Here is a 15,717-nt window from a genome sequence, read left to right as displayed (position 1 = left end):
TATTTTGGGTTGAATTAAACTTGGACAAGTATAAAATGTATTAATATCATGCCTAAACCCAACTCGAACTAGTTCATGAACACCTCTGTTCGCGACCTTTAGATGTAAAAGTAGAACCTAAACAGTTTCGCAGATCATTTACATCAGCCAACCCCCGTCATAGCTAATTTCATGTTTTAATCTTATTGAAACATTGTTAGCGAAAACTATCTATGTTTTTTGATGATTCCCCATGCAACCTAAAAACCTAAAAAAAACTCGTTAATCACCTACGTTTGCTCAACCGAAGTCTCTGCAAATAAAACTAAATCATTTGCAAAAAAATCCACCCACCTTCATTAAGAAAAATGGGCGTGCAAGTACCTTTGTTGACCTCATCTAGAATTGCATGGGATAATCTCACTATACATAAAGACAAATATGAATGGAGACAATGAATCTCCTTGGCGGATTCCATTGGAACTAGTACTTTATGCAAGACATTATAACATGCCATAAATTGTTTGGAATTCCCACATCCTGAAGACATTCTGCCTTTATTATCAAACTTCTTTTTCATTTGATATATAATTTCGTATGCGACTATAAATGATATTGTTTATTATATTACCACTCGATATGAGCCTAAATTTTTATTAACACTTTTTTCTTTTCTTTGTAATTTTTATATTAGAAATATAAATAATAAAAGCAATGGGATAACAAGCCCAACTAAAAAAATTTCCAACATCCAGGCTTTGTCAATTAATTAGCCCCAAAATCAATGATAAATATTAAGAGGATATCTATTTGAGAAGCTCATCCAACTATAAAAACTATAATTAGAGAGAAAATTGATGAATCTCCACAAAAATTATCAATCCACAATATTACTTTTAAATCCTTTGACTATATGAACTTAGCAATGAACAACCCAGCCCAAATTCCATAAACGATGGCCTGGTGAATCTGGGCGGATCCTAACTATACCAGTGACCACTAAAAGAAAACTATAAATTGTGAGCTTTGAAACGCTAATCAATAATCACGGCTCCCGGAAAAAAAAAATCATTATGAGCACCTAACAGTAACAGGATTCACCATAACAACGAAGAATGGCGGCCAATTTCTGGACTTCTTCCCACTTGTAACAACCATGCCAAGCTCCTTTCACTGATTTTGCAATCCATCGCATGTGTTTTCATTGTTTTGATATTTGCCTTTTTGTTGTCTTTTCTTATTTGATTTCTTTTCTTTTTCGTTTGTTCAGTAAACAGCTTTTGGACCCGGAAGAGGTGGATGTGGTTCATCAACAAGATAAAGATAAAGGCATCACGCTTGAAGAATTTAAGCTGATTAAGATGCATATGGCGAACTGTATGTTCCCTTTCTCTCTTTACTCTTTTGTTTAATGGGCTTCGATCCGGGTTCTCTTGATTTTACAAATTTTGGATTTTCTCTGTGAAGCTTATAATCTGGGTATTTGTTATTTAATGGTAATGTGGGCTCTTTTTGTTTCAAAATTGAGCTTGGGTTTGGAGTTTTCTTCATCTTTTGTATCTGCAATTTTGCATGTTATAATATGTTGGAGTTTGTAATTTTATGCATCTTGAATTTTCGAAATCAGGAGCATTTGATCAGCTTAAGTCCTCATATTGTCATGAAAATGGGAATTGTTGGATTTGGTTACTTCAAATTGTAACCATGGGATGGTTTCAAGAATCTGAGGGTCCTTCAGTTTTTAATATTAGCTTTATTGTTTATGCTAGCATGGCTTACAAACAAGTTCATCAACAGAAGAAAATTTGTAATTCCATAATTTCTTTTCTGAAATCTGCTTTGTGGCCTATTCTCTTTGGGGCTTATATTGTAGTTAGAAACTGAGAATTTAAAAGGAAATCAATGGTATTTTAGAATGTATTCTGTGTGCAAACATGTGCCTTGCCTAAATTGATTGAACACATCTAATAGCTTTGTTCTATATAACTTCCTCATTAAAGTTAGTGATTTTTTGCTTTCTTTCCCTTCCCTAGATATAATGAAACTGGCTCAAAATGTTAAAGTGAGGCAAAGGTTTGATCTTCTATCTTTGTTTTTTTAAGAAATACCTTTTTGTTTAATTAAATGATTGTCCATTTCATTCGGCGATGCCGTCAAATTTGTTATCTTCACGTTCCCTTTCTAATTGTGTATGCTCCTGTGGTTTCTTCACTCTGACAATGTTTAATTGCAGCATTTTGGTGAATATGAACTAGTTCGACTGCTGATGCAACTAATATCGTGATGTGGATGTTTTTATTGGAAAACAATATCAGAGAAGGAATAGGAATGACAGAAATTAGAGTTCTTGATTTATTTAATTTCTTTATTATATTAGGTTTATCAGCTTGGCTTTTTTATTCAGTTGATATAGTATGTTGTGCCACTGGCATTTATTCGATTTCCTAGCTGTCTTGTAGTGCTACCCTGGACTGAACTGGACTATCTAAAGGCTTTTTCGATTACTTACTGTGATTCTACTTGTAAGCTTAAGAAATGGAATAACATAGGTTTCTAGTTATGTGCTATTACTGATTTTAGCTGAAAACTAGTTATCACATACGCATGCATGGGCACTCATCCAGAAACCTCTTATGTTAGCTAATCAAATTATTACTCTGCATGTAAGCACTTTATGTGCTGCAGCTGTCAGCCCTAACGCAATAGCTTCTGAAAATAGTTGGTTACAGATTTTGTATAGAAAATTGTTGCAAGTAACCATCTTAAGTGTGCTAACAGAAAGGAGTCCTGAACATTAGTGAGACAATTGTTTCTTTCATTTGTGAGACAATTGTTTCCTGGTAAAGCAGCGAATCTAGTTTTTTTCTTTGCACACTGAATTTAGTACTTCTTGTCATTACGAACACAATGCACAAAAATTACATTGCTGGTTTAGTTTTCAACAATAGCGATTATCTCTAAGACATGGTTGATATTTCAGGGTTGTAGCAACTGCAGTTACATATATGAGACGTGTCTATACCAGGTATTTTGCATAGTTTAGTAGTAATGGTCATCTAAAAGGGCATGCTACTCATTGATGACAAACAGCTCTTAGTGTATCTTCCCATAAGCATTCATTGTTTTCATAACTCAAACTATGAATTTCTTGTGATTTTTGAACTAGAATCTATTTTTTAACATGTTACAAATATATCATGACTTCATGTTTCCTAATTATTGCAGTTTTCTTTTTCCATCCTTGAGCTGAAATGATCTTCTACTTCTTCATATAATAAGACATGTTCTTCATAGTCACAACTTGATAATTAATTCCCCATGTAAAGTTAGACATCATTATTTTTCCACCGTGCGACCAAGGAATATTGGATGGGATAGAGATGCTTTGAATTTAAATATGTCAAAGCTTCACTTTTCCTCCATACAATGCATTATGAATCATTGATCAAGGTTTTTCATTTGTCTTACAGAAGGAGCATGAGTGAATACGATCCTCGTCTTGTTGCTCCTACTTGCTTATATTTGGCATCAAAGGCAGAAGAAAGCACGGTGCAGGCTAGACTTCTTGTATTTTACATTAAAAAATTATGTAATCACTTCCTACTAAGTTGGTCGATTTAACCTTTAAATTTCCCAGAATTTTGCTTGGTAACTGCAATCCTACCATATTTGCTTTGCAGCTTCTGATGAAAAGTATAGATATGAAATCAAAGACATACTTGAAATGGAAATGAAGATCTTAGAAGCACTTAACTATTATTTAGTTGTATTTCATCCTTACCGCACATTGTCTCCGTAAGTTTTTATCTTCTTTTACGTAATTTAATGCACCTGTTATATTTCTAATTTGCACCACAGATCTTTTGCATGGATAACGATTTTTTGTCATATGAAATTGGAACTTTTGTCTTAATGATTTCTGTCTACCGTTGAGATTCTATCCTGTAAGGTCATTCTATGATTATTTGTGTCAAATCAAGTCTAGTACTCCTATTATTATCCACATTTTTCTACTGTTCTTTTAAATCTTTATTAGTTCCCTAGTTACATAATTGTATCTATTATTTGATATTGGTAATTTTTTCTCATAGAATTTGGTTAGCATTTAGTAAATGCTTTTTTTTTTGTATTATAGAGATGCACATTTATGACATATTATTTATTACATTTTCTATGAACATAAACCGAATGCAGCCTTATCTGACAATTTATAGTTGATATGCAACTTTAAGTTAGAACTAAACTAGCTAGTTTAAGTTTAGATTTTCTTTTCAATACTGTGCTTTCTGCTAATTTTCATCAGGACTTTTTTTTTTTTAAAAATTCCCACATGAATATATCCTGTGCCTGTTACCTTGGCAGGTTGTTGCAGGATGCTGGCATGAATGATATGAGTATGACTCAATTATCTTGGTAAGTGTTAAAACTCCAGCATCTGTACCTTTTGAAGTTCCAAAATATTTAATGCATGTCTAAATATGCCCTAAAAAAGTCCCACCTTTTCTCATAAGTCCTAAACTTGTAAAGAAGAGTTGCTGAAAGTAAGTTGCCTTTGGCTTTGCTGACTATGTGCGGACTATGTTGCCTTTTCATTATTTAACGAAGAGTTGATTGAAGATGCATAAACCGATATACAAAAATATATAATGGAAAGGCTGGGATTAAAATTAAGAACCGTAATGGTCCAACTGGCAAACTATACTTCCAAACCAGCTTTTGTTATCTTGGTTTGAGGATGCTCAGCTTCGATTTTTTTTTTTTTTAGATTGATGAAATACATCTATATACCTGACCTATGGAATTAAATAGGTGCATGTAGATTAACTTGTGGTTATTATTCAACTGTATTGAATTTGGTATAGTTGTATTTATTATTTAAGAACTCTGTTTTATTTGAACTGAAATAAATGAAAATCGTGAAGGAAATTTTTAATATTCTGTCATTCCTCGTGTACATGTAGCTGTTTTTCAACTCCGTAGTTTTCACACAATTGACCTGATAACTTTGGGCAGGATACAATTACACAACAGAAATATGCCACAAGAAAAGTAACTAGAACACAAAAAATTCAATATGAATACAAGCATGTCTCTGTTCATGATCAATTATTGGTTTCTAATAAATCCTTTCTCTTTTCTTCTTCTTTAAAGTTCTGCTTAACTGAATAAATATACTAAACTTGGCAATTTGAAACACAGGGGACTTGTAAATGACACATACAAGATGGACCTTATTCTTACACATCCGCCATATTTGATTGCCTTAGCTTGCATATACATTGCTAGCGTCTACAGGGAGAAAGATATCACAACTTGGTTTGAAGAACTTCGCGTTGATATGAATGTGGTAAGTTTTCTAAAACTAAAATTGATCCATAGCATTGCGGTTTATTTCAACACATCTCGCAAAAAATTGTATTTGATTAATACCAAGAATTGGCTGCCTTTTGGAAATGTTCTTTTCCGTTCGTCTGGTGAGACTTTATACCTCATATATTTAACCGGGAAGAAATTCATGCATTTTCTGAGATCATTCTACTGGTAAATAACATGCTATTTACCAATCACCTTAAATTGAACATTGCATATCCCCGTGAAGTTTGAGTGCACTGCGACTCGCTCCATCATATCACAATTGCAATTACATTTTCACAAGTGGTTTATTTTTGCAACATTTTAAATTTTATTGAATCTGACAGGTGAAAAACATCTCCATGGAGATCCTCGACTTCTATGAGAACAAAATGATTGCAGATGAGCGAATAAGTACTGCCTTCCTCAAACTTGCTCTTAAGCCTTAGATGGTTGATTGAGCGTGGAACCTGATAATACCGGCATCGACCACTGCATGACTTGATATTATTTTCTCGGTGGCTGTAAGCTATGAAACTGGTAATATTTCAGCAGATTAACCTACCTTCTGGTATGATAAACTAAAATGGTGTTCTATAAAACTTTGCAGAAGATAATAATGGTAAATGTCTGATTACAATTCTGTATTTCTTAAAGATTAGTAATTTATAAGTGATGAACCTCAAGCTCTGCAGAAATTGATTGATCTACACCGCATTGAGAAAGGGTCTGTAAATTTTTGCAAGACTTCAATATCAATTGTTTATGCTCAAGCTAAGTTTGAAATGAAGTTTCTTAAATACTAATAAAAATAATAAGGGATTCAACGTTTATATTTTTTTTGTCAATTTGACTTATTTTTTAAACTAAATTTTATCTTTTAACTTTTTACAAAATGTTAAATTGTTTTTAATGAAAATATTGACTAAAATATTAATATTTAAAGAAGTTGGTGAGGGTATTTGCGTGATAATTCATGTGCATTTTATATTAAAATGGTAGTATTTATTTTATAAGCCACAATATTTGTTTTAATATCTGTTTTATATACCATGTAAAACAAAAGATTTAAAATTTATAAAATATAAAATAAATCAAAATTTAAAAGAATATAAATTTTCATAATTTTTTAAAAGCTGCTTGAAATATATGTGAATGGTTGATTGTTAGGTTTAAAAATTTAGCATTTTAATCGATATTTTTGTTAAAAGCGAATCAAATTGACTCTTTTAAAATGATTAAAATTAATTTTTTCAAAAATTTAAAATTAAATTTAACTAAAAAGAGAGTCAAATTAATAGAAAATATAATCGTAACAAAATTTAACATCATGTCAAATAAAAATAATTATTAAAAATAAATTTTAGGTTACTTAAAAAGTTAGATATTATTGGAGTATATTCAAACTCTACCTTGAGTACAACTTTAAAAGAATTTAAATTTGAACTTTCAAAGTTTTTAAGTCTAAAAGAATTATGGCCAATTTCACAGGGAAATTAAGTCAACAAATAAATAAAGTCTTTCCGAATTTTATTCACCCAATTGATCTTTGCATTAAAAAATTTGGTTAAGTAGTTCTTTTATTAATGTTGATATTAGTATTTAATGGTAATGTTGACATGGTCATTAAGAGACGTCACGTCCGCATTGTTTACTAACATGGTAGTACCACATCATCATCAGTTGTTGACATGACATTGCCATGTCATCATCGAATGTTGATTTGATAGCGTCATGTTATTAATGGTTGTTAACGTGGTAGTGTCACGTTAGCTAAAAATAAAATAAAAATATATATTTTTTAAAATTATTTTTAAAGTATACAATGACTCTAGACAAATGGTTATTGTTCAAGTTCATTTGAATTTGGACATCCATTTGTCTAAATTTATTTTAGAATTATAAAAGCACGAGTCCACCCTCTCAACTTGGTTCTTACTAGTCTAATAAAGTATGATGACTTATAAATAAGAATCTCATGCCATGTTTGGTTGGAGCATTATCTTTTACACATGTTTTAATATATGAGTAATCAATAAGCTAATTCACTTAGTAATATTTAACCCTCCCATGACTTATTTTAGCAAAGAGAAGAATTTTTTTTTTTTTGGCTTATTTTGGAGATGTCTTATTTTTTACAAAAGTTTTTACTCATATTTCTAATTTCAAGTTTAAATTAGTACTAACTATTCTTTATTTTAGGTTTAACTATTATAATACATATGTAATAAATAAACTTTCTCCTTACGTTATTACACTAGTAGCCAAACGAGACGTCAAGATTTTCTTAAGGATCGTGAGACTTGATTCTTTGAAACATCTTAACCGTCTAATATGAGGTGCGCATGGCATGTATAACTGTCTAATTATTCCGTCAAAGATACAAGTTTCTAATAGTAGAAATTGGTGAAATTTTTAACAAAAATACCAGTTTGCTCACTAATCTAATATTGTATCTGATATCAACGCTGGCTACCAAAGCTGTAAAGGTCAACCCCCAAATAATACCAAAGCTTTATTCCAATAAACTTAAGTTCCACATACATCAAAAAGATCAAACCATTTACATATGCATTCGTATAGAATGCATTCGTGTAGTTTATGAACTGGGTTGAAGGGTATCAAACCAAATAAAGAAAGCCAACTTTATTTTATCTTTACCATATATGCCGGATTGTATGCCAAACTATGTTAAGTTCTGATTCCCGAGGATGCCTCATATGCAAATATCGCATGCAAGCCATTCCTGAGGCAATACCCAGCAGCATTGCTAGCACACATAACCATGAAAATAGAGGGACTTTGCGAACCTGCATGTGATCATTATAGCCATTACTAAGAAGTCTTTAACAAAACAATCAACCAAGCAATATGCTTGCTTGCGCAAAACCTCGTATCACCACTGAGGAATCATACATAGACATCATGAATAACTAAGAATGCCTTGCAAGTACAGTAAGGATACAAAAGCTAAATGACTTGCTTGACAAAGCGTAATGATAACAACAAATATTTTGGATTCGAGCAAAACACTTGCCAAGAAATTTTGTAAGCATAATGAACCAAGCCAAAGAAGCAAGCATTTACAAGTTATCAGCATGCTTTACAAATAAGAGTAAAAGAAAATACAGCCATGCAGAACATCTTAGCCATTATTATTGGTGCAAGACATACATTTTCCATTACCCAGTTCTTGTACGGAAGATTTCGATCTGCGTGCTCAAGTGAGTAGCGCAGCATATCAACAATTGTCAACTCTGTTACTGGATCATGGTTTTCTGCAAACTTAAAGGTTTACACTCAATTGCATAAATAATGGGATGGCAAAAAGTAATCAATAAATTACAAAGCAGAAAATGTAAATAACTTGATGAAGTCACCTGGAATATCAAAAATTTGTTTTGCAGGTGGAATACCAAGCAGCTCTCCCAAATAAACACGGGCACGAACACGGTCAGCAATTGAAAGTAAATCTCCATGTGTGATAACGACAACAGGTTTATCATCTAAACAAACAAAAAAGCATTCAGCAAATCGGTCACCTGATAAGAAGAAAGTCACATCCACTGATCCACAAAACAAAAAAAGAAACAAACAATACCAACAAGGAATAGGAGAGTGAGAATAGGAAATGCAGAAGATACAAGATGAAACATTAAACTTCTGTGAATAAATACATGGTAGTTACCAGGTGCCAGCCATTCAGAAGACATAAGCTGTCTTTATTGATCAGCTCCCCACATTACACAAAATAAAACCATTAGTAATATCTCCGTACCTTTAAATGATAAGCACGGTTGCTTGAAAACCTCGCTGATCATCTGCAAGCAGAGTAAGTCTTCCACGCCATCACCCTCAATGGATTTCAAAACAGAAACCGCATCAACAACAAAAATGACAAAATTAACCATCTGGGGCCTGCAGAACTTCCAATCTAGCTCTCGTGGTTTAAATTTCATTTTTCTCCTTAAACTGGAATCATCAGATTTCCTGATTAAACAAATCACTCATATGAACTAATCTGGAGACAGGAAAAAATACATCCATGACACAAACTACTCTGTAAAGTTACAAAGCAAACCTGATAACAGGTTCCCCATGACGAACACCATTATTCATCCAATTTTGAATCATATTAATGTTTTCAGAGGTGCCATCGGCCAAGCCCCTGGAATCATAAAGACAGAATGAAGCTGAACCTCTTGGGATCATGTATCCTTGAAGATAGTAGGTCCCATCTCCAACAGATGGATTATCTGCTTTAGAGAAAATACTAAGTTTAGGGTTATAATAACTACATCTACTTTGCATAAAAGTGATCTAACAAACCAATGAAACAACATTACATGATATTTGAGCACGTTCTGGTGCAAAATTGTCATCCTCCAACACCCTGGAAATTTTATTGACAAGACTACTTTTTCCACACCCTTTTGGACCAATCAAAAGGAGTGATGTTGTTTTTGGAACATCGTAATCACTCAGTTTCTTGCCACCAACATTCTCAATCCATGTTCCTGGGAAATAACTGTTCATGTGAAATTACAAATGCCAAATAAAGTTAAGTAATACCAACTCTACCCATCTTGAACAACAAATGCTAAACATCAACTACAATAAAATCTTCAGAACATACATTGCATACTTGAATTATACGTGCGGGTACTAATATTCACTAAACATGTTGTCAACAACTGTAAATATAATCAAGATCAAATCTGGCATTACATTATTAAGCAGCAATGATAAGAAGGTTTTTCACAAATCGCATTTTAGTGTTTGATGTTGCTTAGTGCACATTCTGATTATATCACAAACCTAGGATGAGAGGATCTTTTTGGTTTCAAAATTAAAAGTGCGTGCAAGTTTCAAACCAGTACTTTTTAGAGAATTGAGCTTGTATTTCTGGAGCCAAGCAACGAATAAAGGAGAGCACTTTTTGGAAAGAAATGAAATTGTGCTACCAAGAATACCTCAAAACCTTGTACTTTGCCTCGTTTAGACTCTTACTTCGAACCCGCAATTGATCATAACTCTGCAAAACCTCTTTGTAAACCTTCTGTCTCCTCTTGTGATAAGCTTCAAAGTCCGGAGAAGATGACTGAGGACCCATCTTATCAAATTCTTCTAAAAACAACCTATCGCTTTCATTTTTTCCATCTTCAGCCTTCATTCTCAAGTAATCCCTTGCTCATATGAAACCACATAATCAAATTCAACATTTTTCACTTGATCCCAAGAAAATTATATAGGCTAAAACTCATTTCATCCTTTAAAACAGGGGGGGGGGGGAAGAGTACCTAAGCAAAGTGGGGTTTAGGGAAGTCAATGATGGAAGTGGGAAATCTTGGTCTACTGAGTATTCTTCCTCTGTAAAAGAGAGAGAGAGAGAGAGAGAGATGAAAATGGATTCAAGATTAAAGATTAAATAGGCGAAATGAAATAAAAAGGAGAAAGTGTTGACATACCAGAAGTGGAGGTAGGAGGTATGATCGTCTCACCACCCATATTTTGCAAGAGAAAGTAAAACTATTTCCCTTGGTGAAGAAAAACGAAATAGATTACGTGTTGTAAGTTATATAATATAATTTGAGTGTTGATTTTTAAAAAAAATCTGTTTTTGAGAGATTTATGCCAAAAAATGTGTTGGGAGAGATAAACATTAAGTTAAAAAAAATTTATTACTTTTCTAAATTTATTTTCTATAAAAATATTTAAATTTTTAATTCAGATTATTTTGATATATTGAGTTTAAAGTTGATACGAAAACTTTAAGATAATCCTGTAACCATTTCTTTTTAATGACAATCATCTATGGCTGTCATCAAACTGAGTTAAACATGGAATTGGAACGGACTGTCCTCACCTGATTCTAGCTAATATTATATTTACAAAATATATGTAGATTTTACTTTTAAATTAAAATTTATTATAAAAATTAAAGTATAGTTGTCTTTCTAGTGTTTTCAATTTTTAATCTTTTTAAAAACTTAAATACATGGATATTATCTTTTATTTAATTAAGGTAAGTGTAACTAAAAGTGATAATGTATTATTACTGAATTTTAATAAATAAAAATATCTTTGAAATCATAATGAGAAAATATGAAAGGGATGGGAGATGGGAGATGGGAGATGGGAGATGGGAGAAGAAAGGGCTGGTTAAGAATCATTTCATTTTTTGGAAACCTGCTATCATTAATGGCTGGGTCGGCTATTGGCATCCAACTCTTGAATTTGACTGTTATAGGATAAGACTTACAGCGTGTTTGGTTCGCTGTTTTCCCCCCTCTGCATGCGTATTCCCCTATGCAAAGAGCCCACTAGGAAACTACTGTTTGGTTCATTGTTTCCCATTCCCCAAATCGGTTATTCCCCATTACATTGATTAGCGTAATAGGCATTATGCCCCTCGTACCGATTACCTGCTCCGCGTCTTTCCCTTTTTTCTCTTCCATTTTCTGCCCTCGTCCTTAACGCTCCGATTCTCCCACGCTTCCTTGCACTGGTAATTTCTTTTCCCTTCCACTCACTCTGTCGTCGATTATTGTTCATTGTTTCTTTGATTTTCTTCATTTTATAAAGAAGGAGAAACCGATCCTTCCAAGGTCACCCCTTTTTCTCACATTCATTTCACAATTTATTGTTTGATTTTATATTTCGGTGCTTGGGTGCTTAGGAAGAGATGATTTTGAAGTTATTCTTTTCTGGAACTACGTGTAAAACTGGAAGTCTTCAAAACCGAAAATAAGGTAATTATTTCAACTTTTTGTTGTATTCTAGAGTTCTGTCCTCTGACATTGCTTCATGTTGATCTTCGTATTGGGGGTCGTTGGTGAACCAATTCTGAGTGGCACATTTGTGTGTGAATACGTTTGGGAGATCTTAGGAGAGCAAGAGGCAAACAATAGGCTTACCAGGTTTCAATCTCATTTACAGAGATCTGCTTTTACTTTGTGCTTGCTTTTATGCTTATATGCTTTATCTTGAATCACCGTATGATCTAATATCGGTATGGTAGAGATGGTTGCAACTATATGTTTAACATTAGTTCTCAAATAAATGATATGAGCCGTTGATTGAAGGACAAGCATGATATTTTATTGATGCATCCAAATATGGAAATGTTTCATGGTTCATCAATCATAGGTGAGGATACACTTGTATGCATCCACTATCGCATCTTGAAATGTTTTCCCATTCGGCATTTCCAAGTTGTAACTTGGCGGAAAAATTGTGTGTTGAAGTTCCGAGATTTTAAATATGTTCATTATTTTCTAATTATGTGTAATAATGACTTTAGCATTTATGACATTTCTAAAGGAATTAGTTTAGCCAAGTGGCTCATTCAACTTGTCAGTATTCGTAAAATGATGCTATATCTCTACTTTTGAAATCCCAAGTTTCTATCGATGCACTCATGAAAACTTCGTGTTCCGTCCTTGAATTCTTCTCAGCTGCTCGCCAAATCTTGTGAATCATCAAGTTCTTGTGGACAGCATGGTTTGTCACCGAGCTCACATTGGTCTCTATGCTAGTCAAGATGTAAGTGCTTCTAAAAAATAGAGTAAAATCTGTTGCATATATGGAACATTAGATGATCTATTGTTGAAAATGGTTTGTGGAATAAGATGTGGTTTAGATGGTTGAGTTTAATCAAGTGGCTAGTTATCAAAAAAAGTTTAGTTAGGTAAAGAAGCTTTTAAATAGGCATGTCTTTGACATTTCTTTCCTCTCCTATTTCACTATTTTGCAGATATCTGTAGGTGAAAAGCTGACTTTTGACTATCGATATGAACTCCTGCCTGGACAAGGATATTCATGCAGATTGATGTTTTCCTAATATGCTCGAATGCAATGCAGTATAATGCACCAGATACAATTTATTTTTGACAGGTTTGTCTAGGTCTCAATTGTATTAATTCCTTTGTCATGATCTGTTGTGGTCTCAATTGTATTAATACCTTGAGGATTATTGTGTTTCTAATTTTTGATGTTACAAATATATATTCAATTGCCGACAGTTCTTAGACTAAAATATGCTGTGATGTTCTTTTTTTTATCTTAGAGATATGTCAATTTAGATGTAGTAGATATATATTCCATCTTGTTGAAGTTTTCAAGTCCATTCAAATGATACTTTGCATAAAAAAATTAGTATTACATACTGTATAATGCTTGAAAAATGTTTATGGAAATGCTACTCAAATATGTATAAATTTTTGCTCCTTATGCACATTTGTGTAGAATTTCCTTCAAAAAAGAAAATTTGCTTCTTTAGTATGTGGGATTGATGCTATTCCTTTATGTCTCGCTTTCTCTATCTTCATCCTTCAGTTTGTTTCTTTGTTATATGGTTTTTTTAGTCTATATTTCTCGGGTTTGTAAATCGGTTGTTGATGACATTGTAGGACATTGAAATGAATAACAGGAAAGTTAAAGTGCATCAAGGTGATGGTGATTTTGAGCATACGAAATGGATGGATTTGAAAGTGGGGGGTACCATAGTTCAGATATGAAGCTTCGTGCTTAAATTCTTTTAGCGGTTGACTTGTTATTGGCTGGTTTTAATTCATAAGATCAATGGTGGATTTCATTCAACTTCATTGTTTAGTTTCCAGCATTGGTCTTAATACTCACTGCATTTGCTTACTTATGTCATTGGTATTTGTGGTGCTTTTTACTTGCAAGTTTAATGCAATGTAACATATGTTAACCAAAACAGAGTGTCAATACTCAATAGCGAATTGATGGTAGATCTTTGGAAATGTCATTATGTTTGGAGTTTTACCTATAATAGAAAAAGGAGGAGCAACAAGCTTTTCAAGTGCTTCAATTTCTTCCAATGAATGCTTGATTTATGTTTGTGCATGAACTGAGATATTGAGGCAGTACTGCAACTTGTCAACAGATTTGCCTTCTTGATCTTATTCAACATTGAGCCAATGTAAATTGAAGCAGTTTCCTAAGCTCTTTCTAGATTTAGCAATAAGGAAAAGCAGAATCTTTTTAATTACTAAAACTTTAAGTTACATGGCATTATAAAATAATCAGAGAAGTATAGAATTTGTGTTTTTTTTTTCCATATGGTAAAATAAAAAATAGAATAAATTATAATTAATTTTTTTTCTTTTACCATCGTAGTAAGTATATATAATCCTTGTTTTTTTTATAACACAATTATATTTAATGTTAAGAATTTTAAATTTATTTTTATAACACAATTATATTTAATGTTAAGAATTTATATAAGAATATTTAATGTTAAGAATTTTATTAAATTATATATTTTATTAAATTATATTTAATAATAATTATTTTAAATTATATTTTATAGTATTATATATTATGATTTTAGTAAATTCATATAAGAATATTTAATACTAAGAATTTTATTAAATTATAAATTTTAATTAAAATATATTTAATAATTATTATTTCAAATTATATTTTATAGTATCATATATTATGATTTTAGTAAATTCATATAAGAATATTTAATACTAAGAATTTTATTAAATTATATATTTTAATTAAAATATATTTAATAATAATTATTTCAAATTATATTTTATAGTATCATATATTATGATTTTAGTAAATTCATATAAGAATATTGATTATTAAGAATTTTATTAAATTATATATTTTAATTAAAATATATTTAATAATAATTATTTCAAATTATATTTTATAGTATCATATATTATGATTTTAGTAAATTCATATAAGAATATTGATTATTAAGAATTTTATTAAATTATATATTTTAATTAAAATATATTTAATAATAATTATGTTAAAATATGATTAAATTATTTATTATTGATATTAATAATCTTATTAAAATTTAATAACAATAACAATAATCATTTACCTAAACAAATTTCTGCTAAGGGTATTCTAGTGATTTTAGTTTTTTCCCTTATGCTATTACACCTCCATTCCATTCAACCAAACACAAGAATACTATTACGCCTCTATTCCATTACATTCAACCAAACAATTGAATTGCTATTACGCCTCTAATCCATTACGCCTCTATTCCATTATAGCGAAACAAACGTGCTGTTAGTTATAATTTTAGTCTAGTTGAATTCGGATGAGATGGGGTTTAGGCCCGATTTCTTAGTAGTCTTTGTCTTTTTTATGTTTTCTTTGGATCTCAGCCCAATTTCTGTTTTTATGTATTTATTTATATGAATAAATAGATTATACAAAAAAAGAAAACTTTAAAGGCAGAGATTTCTCCTTATTAATCTAACTTATCATAATTTTTGTGGAAAAAATTTCCATAATAGTTGTCACCGAAGTAGGTAAATGAATTTTAAGAGAAATTTATTTAATTATTGCAATTTTCATTATCATTTTTTAAAAATGTTATAA

At 31.5% G+C, this 15,717-nt stretch overlaps 2 protein-coding genes and 1 long non-coding RNA gene across 7 annotated transcripts; 2 read left to right on the top strand and 1 right to left on the bottom strand.

The window, feature by feature from the left end:
* The first annotated feature begins 939 nt into the window (after positions 1-939).
* LOC105803316 (cyclin-C1-2) lies at positions 940-6,029 on the top strand. Of its 3 annotated transcripts, XM_012635435.2 has the most exons (9): positions 945-1,126; positions 1,250-1,356; positions 2,013-2,052; positions 2,960-3,004; positions 3,450-3,568; positions 3,660-3,774; positions 4,342-4,392; positions 5,179-5,326; positions 5,679-6,029. In XM_012635435.2, the coding sequence occupies exons 1-9, from the start codon at positions 1,095-1,097 to the stop codon at positions 5,778-5,780; spliced, it is 759 nt and encodes a 252-aa protein (XP_012490889.1). In that variant the 5' UTR covers positions 945-1,094; the 3' UTR covers positions 5,781-6,029. The 3 variants fall into 3 exon arrangements, with proteins under 3 accessions (XP_012490890.1, XP_012490889.1, XP_052480549.1); XM_012635436.2 differs by lacking the exon at positions 2,960-3,004 and having other exon boundaries at positions 940-1,126; XM_052624589.1 differs by lacking the exon at positions 2,013-2,052 and having other exon boundaries at positions 1,087-1,126.
* A 1,784-nt stretch (positions 6,030-7,813) lies between these two features.
* Positions 7,814-10,932, bottom strand: LOC105803317 (uncharacterized). 3 transcript variants are annotated; one of them, XM_012635440.2, is made up of 9 exons: positions 10,800-10,932; positions 10,632-10,701; positions 10,305-10,517; positions 9,678-9,859; positions 9,413-9,587; positions 9,110-9,303; positions 8,712-8,837; positions 8,506-8,609; positions 7,814-8,141 (listed from the first exon to the last, which is right to left on the bottom strand). In XM_012635440.2, exons 1-9 carry the CDS (start codon positions 10,837-10,839, stop codon positions 7,989-7,991), a joined length of 1,257 nt encoding a protein of 418 aa, XP_012490894.1. In that variant the 5' UTR covers positions 10,840-10,932; the 3' UTR covers positions 7,814-7,988. The 3 variants fall into 3 exon arrangements, 2 of the variants coding, with proteins under 2 accessions (XP_012490894.1, XP_012490891.1); XM_012635437.2 differs by having other exon boundaries at positions 9,110-9,321; positions 10,800-10,930; XR_001136414.2 differs by having other exon boundaries at positions 8,096-8,141; positions 8,506-8,616; positions 9,110-9,321.
* A 1,495-nt stretch (positions 10,933-12,427) lies between these two features.
* Positions 12,428-13,338, top strand: LOC105803318 (uncharacterized). The gene is made up of 3 exons (XR_008190628.1): positions 12,428-12,480; positions 12,789-12,876; positions 13,088-13,338. It is a non-coding gene; the product is annotated as an uncharacterized LOC105803318 (long non-coding RNA).
* Positions 13,339-15,717: the final 2,379 nt, after the last annotated feature.

Source organism: Gossypium raimondii, chromosome 11 (genome assembly GCF_025698545.1).
Source record: "Gossypium raimondii isolate GPD5lz chromosome 11, ASM2569854v1, whole genome shotgun sequence".
Taxonomy (NCBI): domain Eukaryota; kingdom Viridiplantae; phylum Streptophyta; class Magnoliopsida; order Malvales; family Malvaceae; genus Gossypium; species Gossypium raimondii.
The sequence above is the reverse complement of the archived record's forward strand: the minus strand, read 5'-3'. Positions and strand labels throughout refer to the sequence as shown.

Excerpts from the sequence above, each read along its gene's own strand:
- LOC105803316 (XM_012635435.2), top strand. The coding sequence starts at position 1,095 with ATGGCGGCCAATTTCTGGACTTCTTCCCACTT. Across the intron at positions 3,569-3,659 it reads ATTTTACATTAAAAAATTAT|CTTCTGATGAAAAGTATAGA; the intron begins GTAATCACTTCC and ends TTTGCTTTGCAG. Across the intron at positions 5,327-5,678 it reads TTCGCGTTGATATGAATGTG|GTGAAAAACATCTCCATGGA; the intron begins GTAAGTTTTCTA and ends TGAATCTGACAG.
- LOC105803317 (XM_012635437.2), bottom strand. The coding sequence starts at position 10,839 with ATGGGTGGTGAGACGATCATACCTCCTACCTCCACTTCTG. Across the intron at positions 9,322-9,412 it reads CATGGGGAACCTGTTATCAG|GAAATCTGATGATTCCAGTT; the intron begins GTTTGCTTTGTA and ends TTGTTTAATCAG. Across the intron at positions 8,838-9,109 it reads ACCGTGCTTATCATTTAAAG|ATGATAAACCTGTTGTCGTT; the intron begins GTACGGAGATAT and ends TTGTTTGTTTAG.